The 7,878-nt window shown below is 50.2% G+C and overlaps 2 protein-coding genes and 1 pseudogene across 3 annotated transcripts; all 3 read left to right on the top strand.

The window, feature by feature from the left end:
- The first annotated feature begins 651 nt into the window (after positions 1-651).
- On the top strand, positions 652-1,704 carry TEOVI_000792000:pseudogene (annotated as a pseudogene). The gene has a single exon. A coding segment is annotated over exon 1 (1,053 nt).
- A 2,048-nt stretch (positions 1,705-3,752) lies between these two features.
- On the top strand, positions 3,753-4,649 carry TEOVI_000791900 (CpXC protein, putative; the record flags this gene model as incomplete). The annotated part of the gene is made up of 1 exon (XM_067223407.1): positions 3,753-4,649. The coding sequence occupies one exon, from the start codon at positions 3,753-3,755 to the stop codon at positions 4,647-4,649; it is 897 nt and encodes a 298-aa protein (XP_067079508.1).
- Positions 4,650-5,035: 386 nt separating this feature from the next.
- Positions 5,036-7,672, top strand: TEOVI_000791800 (calcium/potassium channel (CAKC), putative; the record flags this gene model as incomplete). The annotated part of the gene is made up of 1 exon (XM_067223406.1): positions 5,036-7,672. One exon carries the CDS (start codon positions 5,036-5,038, stop codon positions 7,670-7,672), a length of 2,637 nt encoding a protein of 878 aa, XP_067079507.1.
- Positions 7,673-7,878: the final 206 nt, after the last annotated feature.

Genomic DNA, 7,878 nt, shown 5'->3' with positions numbered 1-7,878 from the left:
GTGCGTAGGTCGCGTGTCTTGAAGGATGGTGCTGCAGGCGCTTTCATGAATGCGGGGCGTTTAAGTTTTCACACTCCCGAAGGGCGGGATTATCGATACGAAGCGTAACATCTAGCTCTGAAAATGCGACCTAATCCCTATGCTCAGTCCGACAAACTCCCGAAAAAGTCTATCGTGCACGAGAAAGTCGAAAGGCCACCTATAATGGCTACCAACCGTCACTCCCCTCACGGGGCGGGGGCTCAGATTATGATAAACATCTCGAGGAGGGGCCGGAAGCGGTGAACTTTGCACGTGGCTAGGTGCGAGAACACGTTTGAATTCTTCACGGGGTCACTAGTTTGTAATATGGGGGAACGAATCACTCATATGGTTGTTACAACGCTATGCAGCTTGAGTGCTCATTTCTTCGTTTGTATGTACCAGATGTTATGTGAGAGACCAGCTTTTCAACTGTTTCTCAAATAATTGACGGACCTTCGTGAGCGATTGTACTTTTTTTTTCCACCGTTTCGATGCTATTTTTTGTCCTTTCCCCCTTTTTGAACGCCAACTTTTAGTGAAATTAGTTGTACTTACTGTTGCATCAGGCGGCAGCAACCTAGATTGGATCGGACGAATCACATTGGCACCGAGTACTACCCCCCACTGATGCTCTCCGGTGTGTATGGTCCGCAAGCCGAAGGGGCACGCCAAATGTTAGCGACTTTGGGATACGATAATCCCTCATCCGAGGACATCGCACTCACGCTACAGCAAATGGGTGAGGCTCGGGCTTTTAGAACGCAACATGTCTCAACACAGCGGGGCACTCCCGATCAAACTGGCGTCTCACCCCCGCGCGGGGCATACGACACCACGATGAGCCCGCGGAACAGCGGTCAATCACCGGTAGGACGTGGTGGTGTACTGAAGGGCACCACCGCAACACCAGATGATGTGCGGCACGTGCGGGCAAAACCGCCACCGGTGGATTTCCGCGACTGCTTCGATTATCGCATGCACGAACGAGCACCTGGGCGAGTGTCCGTGGGAGGTATCCTGAAACGTGGCGGTGGTGAGAGGTCTAACAGGCGGTACGTTGACCCCGTCGACGGGCCGATTGCCGGTACCGTAGGGAAGGACCCATGGGGTCGTCTTCGCTTTGTGTCGACGGGAGATCGTATAACTCCTGAAGACCGCATAGAGCAGCACCTCCGACAACACGAAAAGGGACTCAGCGCCCCACTCGGGGGGAGACGCACCAGTGAAACTAGGGAATACCCCGCTAGAAAGGGGAGGAGGAACAACGTCAGTAGGGGGCAAGACGAAGAGGACGAGTATTCTGACTACGTAGATGACTACTATGATGACGAGGGTTTCGGAGGAAATCTGGAGATGTTCTACGGTGGCCGTCCGCCCACTGCAGTAACACCCTCCATGACACTACGGCTCGGTAACAAGTTTGCACTTGATCAACGAAGCGCAAACACGATGTACAACTTTACTGGCGATAGTCGGTACAAGTACCGTAGTGGGCCCGGGGCACCTTTGTCCACTGTGTTGGGACCAAATGGGTCAACACTACGGAACCGTGCGGATCCGGTGCGACGGGGGCAGGAAATGCGTGAATTGTGGAAAAAGGATAGCTTCCTCGCCCAGCATGGCAGGAAAGAGGATCGCTGGAGGGTAAGGCAGACCATGCTAAGCCGCAGCCTCCAATGAGGCCGTATCGTTCTTTATTCTTGGAGTGGCTTGGTTCTTTTCCTTGTTAGTAAGATCAAAGGTGGGGACCACATCCCTCAGGTGAAAAGCGGCGGAGGGAGGGAGAAAGGTGAACGAGTGGAGGGGAAACTTGGGGAGGAGTGGGCGTCCGTTCTAATTGCTGCTATGTAATAGAAGTATCCGGTACGTATTATTCATGTTCTTGTTTGTGGGTATCCACATTTTTCTTTGGTGCAGATACTTTTCCATCATGATTCCCTGTTTAAAAAGGAGAAACTGCAGGTTCGTTTATGATGTCCACGCCTGTTAGGCCTGGGAAATTCGACCTCACTGCTTTCCCTTATCACCACTTTGCTCGTTTTCCCGTGCATCTCCCCGTTCCCACGGTGATGGGGGAAAATGAGTGTACACAAGACGACTGTCAGTAAAGTTTAACAACAGACAAAGCCGAAGTGGGCTTACCTTAGGGAAATCAAGGGACAGCGTTCGACCCAGTAATGGCATGCCCCTTTACAACTGCAGTGCGGGTGGTACTTTGCGTCGCTGTACTCAAAATTCTGTGCGACGCCATTAATTTCCGCCGCTTCATTCGGGCACGGGTCACGTACGGTGGGGAAGGTGAAAGGGCTTCGAACTTCAACTAATGCCACCTAACATACTCGCGACGCATGCATAAGTACTAAAAGACAAACGAACGGCCGCCCCCGCAGGTTTGTCATTAGTGTTGCAATTATCGATTCTCCACCCCCACGGAAGCGCACAGATGCACACAAGCAGGCAGAGATACACAAGTACAAACGCGGTTGTATGTGTGTGCAGGTGATGAACTTCCCCTTTGCGTGCGCCGGCTCCACGAGGGCTATGAGCAACTGACTAGCGGAATGTGATTTCCGCTTTTTTTTTTCCAAGATGTTGGAGTGCCACCTCCACATCAGTAGAGGCAATGTATATATATATATATATACATTGGCAGCATCCCGTTCATTCACATCCTTATTAACGTGCGCGCTAGATACGCGGTGGAGGGGAGGCAAGAAAGTGTTTATGGGAGTTATGCACTGAGGGGCAACTATCTTATCAAACCTGCCGCCTCCCTCCCCCCCCCCCACGGCAAAACCGCACATAGCATTAGGTTATTATTATGTCCTTTTGGGGCATTATTATCGTTTTTTTTCTTTTACTTGTCTTCCAGCGTTTGTTATAACTGATGGCATCGTGCACAATAAAATGTTTCACCTTTCTTGTGTTGTTGCGCGCGCACGTGTGCATGCGATCACCTCTTTCCCAGTAATGACAGTAGTGCCCCTTATTCATCAATTAATGAGTTGTTGTGCCGCAATGTGGAACTGTGTGAATCCATGAACGACTCTTCATGCTTGCAGACCGCATTATCGGGAGGGTTCTATCAGTTGTCCTTTTTCTCATGGTTACACATATCTTTTCTATATCTTCTTCCCCATTCGATGAAAGTACGAAAAGGAACCCCTCGGCACGGGATCTCGGAGGGGTATGTGGTGTGCACACGTTACGCATACATATATACTTGTATGTATGTATTTATTTGTTTTGCGTTTATCCCTTCCCCACTGCATTGACTTCTAGTATATGTTTTCCTTGAGAGGGGGGGGGGTTGATATATATATATATATATATATATATATATTTCTTTTCCTTTCTATGAGGCAGGTGGCCCTTATTGGTTGGAGGGTGATGAAACCTTGAGGCAAAGGGGGAAGTGACCACTTGGGGTTAACAACTGATGACAGGAGGAGCGGTGGTAATCACCATGGCGTGAGCGAAGTTATTGGAAATACCCTTTTATTAACACGGTGACTACATTAATTCTCTGCAGTGTTTTGTTGCCACGCAGATCAACCATGTTGCAATGGGCATGGTCCCGTCAGTCCCTGGATATGTGCAAAAAAAAACAAATGCGTATACATACGTATATCTATATGTATGCGTGTGCAATTACACGTCCCCTTCGTTTCTTCACACCAAACTCTTAATGTTTCACAAGTGGTGAAAGCGGACCTCACGTGGAGGGAATGAGACACGTGGGCTTTGCTCATCACACGCGGTTGAACCGCATTGGTAGGTGTGCTTTTCCTTTGATATTCCAGCACATACATCACTTCCCCATGGTGTTGATGGCGCCGTCAGCCGCTTTGCGATCCTATGTCACTAGTGAAATACCGCAACACGTAGCGGGTCTTGAGGAGATGCTGCCGAATTCGCTTCGTTGTCCAGAGTGTGGAAAACATTTTATGAGCGCCACAAACCTACTCTACCACCGTCGCACTCGTCACATGATCACCATAATCTCCTCCGCGCAGGAGCAGCTGGATCGCTTAAGAGAAGAGAATGCGAGACTGCGAGCAGAGCTTCAGCAGGCGCACATGCAACATCGGCAAACGACCCCCAATCAGCAGCCCATGAGTGGGACAACCGCTGGAGAACTTGACAAAACTCAACGCATTTTCCCGGCCGCCGTTCCAGAAGGGAAGGCACTGGGAATTAGTATGGCGGAGGTTCACAATCTTCGGGAGCATCCTTTCAGGGTGGGAACGGGATGTTCAGGGGTTCGCTGCGTTGGCGTCGTTTCGGACGACGTTGAAGTGGGTCACTTGGGAAGACATGAGGGCGGGACTGAGAGCGGGTTGGAGGTTTTACAGTTTACCCTCAAGTTGGAGGGATACCGCCAGCGGCGTACTGGCCGCTTAATGATGTACAATAACCTTGTCACAGTGCGCCTGATGTCACCACAGTACAGGGTTGAGAAGGGTGATGTTGTGCTTGTTATAGGGAACTATGGTTTGCATAGGTCGTTTGACCTGATATCTAAGCAATCAATGGAGAATTGTGTCTTGGAGGCGGGGTACATCGGGCTGTTGAAACGAGGCAGCCAGGCGGGTAATTCGGAGTACACGCGGGAGGACGTTTAGGCATTCTAGCCATGACCTTCACAAAGCATTTTTTTTTGACTTGTATTATTCCCCACATGATGCTACGGTAATGTTGTGAGAACAATGTTTCGGGTGGGAGACGGGGGAGCCAAATTACATTTACAGCAACCGTGACACCAGATATTATTGTTATTACTATCCCCAGCGGTGTGTTGACTCTCTGCTGTTGTAAACGACGCGCGTGACACTCCCTATTCGCGAATCAAGCAAGTCATGTTCTCTTTTCCTTTTCCCTTTTTTACACATTGTTGTTTAATTATCCATTTACTCCTTCTCTCTCCCCGTATATTCCCTTTTACCGCCGCCGTAAGCGGTAAACCGCAAGCGAACTGTAGGTATTCACCGCAGCGTGAAAGGGGAATCAGATGTCGAAATCACGCGCGGTGGTGAAGTTTGGTGGCGACCAATCGAAGGAGAGGGTTTCCTTCCGAAATTTCTTTGATGTGCTGAATCAACGGCACAGCAACGTGTCCGTCTCAGGCCTGGCGGTGACCCTCTTGTTCGAGTTGCTCTCCATATCCATTTATGTGGAGGCATCTTTCTACGCCCATCCAACGTCGATATACGATTTCAACTGGAAAACCGGCCGGTTCATTACCGTAGCGATCATCAACGCTATATTCTTTTCGGAGTGGATCGTAATGCTCTGGGTAGAGGAGCAGAAGGTGAGGTATTGCCTTTCTTTGTTGTCAATCGTAAATGCCCTGACGTGCTTGCCAATGGTTATTGTGGGTATTGGTGCAATTGTCAAGCCCACATGGCAAAGCGTATGGGTGCCCCTGTTTCTCCGCGTGTGGTGGCTGCGCAAATGCATTTTAGTCCTGCTCGACTATCCGCAGGTTGCGAAGTGGATGATGGACATAAGACGCGATATCTGTCGTTTCTTGATTACCATGCTTGCCGTCCTCTCCACGTGTGTTGGTATACAGCAGTTTGTGGAGACCTTGGCTGGGAATTACATGGATCCGTTTTCGTCTCTCTACTGCATGGTCACCACTTTTGGGACGATTGGGTACGGTGACGTATCGCCGCAAACGGCACCGGGTCGGTTCCTTATGATTGGCTTTCTTGTCGTGGCCCTCAGTTATTTCCTGCCCCTGTTCCAGCGGTTGGCACAAATTGGTCGAGACCACCTGAACTATAATGAATGTCACTCGTGTTGGGGAAGGAGGCCGCACGTCATATTCTCCGGTATTTTCACGGGGCTTGGGGCAGAAATCATATTGATGAATTTCTACGCCGGTTGGAGGAAGTACCTTGGTGTTAGAGTGGTACTTCTTTCTCCTGTCGACTTTCCTCCGGAGGTGAGGCTGTTGGCCGACATCCCTTGGCTCAGGAACCGCGTTGTACTCATGATTGGAGATTCAGCTAAGCAGGTGGATCTCATACGGGCTGACGCCGCGAACGCCGAGGCTATTTTCTTGTTCGGTGACACGGGTTCGGCAGCTTATCATGCCGATTACCAGGTGATACAACAATCACTTGCCATACGCCAGTTCGATCCCGAACTCCCTCAACATCTGTACCTTCGAAGCGAGCGACATACCCGACACGTGGCGTCCTATGCTGCCAGTGTAGTGGAGGTTGAGAGACTGTTGCATCACTTGTTGGGGCTCGGTGCTGCGGTCCCCGGGGCTGTACCCTTAATAATGAACCTTCTCCGAACGTACGAACCACTCAAAGTGAAGGGTACAGCTTCACGTCCGTGGATAGAGGAATATGAGTGGTCGCTGCAAAATGATATCCACTGTTTGGAGATGCAGCAAACGTTCAGAGGTTATAGTTTCCACAGTTTGGCAAGGCTGCTCCTCCAGCACAACGTCACGCCCATAGGCATTATCGATGAAAACGGCGAGGTGCAACTCAACCCGCATAGGATATCCTCTTCTGCAGTCAAACTTGTTGTAGTTGCCAAAGCCCTTCGGTCCGCCAGGAGTGCACTGGAGGCTGCGGAGGAAGCGCACTCTCAGACCTCATTTGGAGAACATACGGGTGAGGTGGAGGGAAAAGAACCATGCATCTACGGAATGGACCGCGAGGCGGCTGCCGGCGCATACTACACCTCCGATTTTCCCGGTCGGGAGGCCAAAAGTGGAGTTGAGGCGCTGCAGCTTGTGGATGATGCCTACGACTTCGAGAATCATTTTGTGGTTATCGACCTCTCGATGGCAAAAGCGAAGGCACCAGAAACAGAGGGGGCGCGAGAGGGATCCCTCAGCTCAGCTGCCATGGATGTCTTCCATGTGATGCGTTCCATCCGGCAGTCGTATCCACAAAACGATATTGTCTTGCTAACGAAAGACACCTCCTTCTCCGCCTACTTTGGGCGCTATTGGAATTCGGTCCCGGGTGCCATTCCAGTGAAATATATCGATGGCTGCGGATTGAACGCAAACGACCTCAGACGTTGTAACCTCAAGCGCAGCGCAGGTATCATCATTTTTTTTTCTGGGGACATTGGGGGTGCCTCTACTGGTGGACTCTCCCTTTTGGTCTTTCTTTCGGTTGCGTCCATTCTTCCTTCGTCGCATAACATACCCGTTGTGGTGGAACTGGACAGCACGCAGTATCTCTCCCTCTTTCCACCATATGCCGACGACCCGTATCTGTGCAGCAGGGCCGAATCTGATTTTGTATTTGAACCCAACTATGTTATCGGCAACGCCTTAAGTAGGCATATGTTTTTCCCATCTGTACACCGTACTTATTTTATGGACGAATTCGTTGACATTATTGACATGATGGTTAGTGGTGTGGATGAAAGGACGCCGTCACTCGGTCGGCTCCCGTTGCTCTTCACCACTGACTCGTTACACATTTATCAGGACGTAGTTGAATACTGCCTCAAACTCTGTTATCTACCGATTGGTTTGCACCGTTGCATCTCGGACCCGGAAACCCCGTATATCAACGGCCAACGTTTTGTGCTCACAAACCCACCGGGGGATTTGATTGTTGATCAGAAATGCGATGCCGTTTTCTACCTTCTACCGGCTAGTTGATGCTGCCATGATGTTGTCTTCTTTTTTTTTTCCTTCTGGCTGACACCGACGATGTGCAAGTGGGCACTTTGACGGTTGTGGTCGCTCGACTCGCCCTTGTGCGCCGCACACTAAAGATAACAATAATAACAATAACGTTAAAAATAAATCCTAGGAAGCTTTACCACATCTATCACCACCACCACCCTCCCCGGTGGGCCTTTTTT

The sequence above is a fragment of the Trypanosoma equiperdum genome (genome assembly GCF_001457755.1).
Source record: "Trypanosoma equiperdum strain OVI genome assembly, contig: ctg_1863, whole genome shotgun sequence".
Classification (NCBI taxonomy): Eukaryota; Euglenozoa; class Kinetoplastea; order Trypanosomatida; family Trypanosomatidae; genus Trypanosoma; species Trypanosoma equiperdum.
The sequence above is the reverse complement of the archived record's forward strand: the minus strand, read 5'-3'. Positions and strand labels throughout refer to the sequence as shown.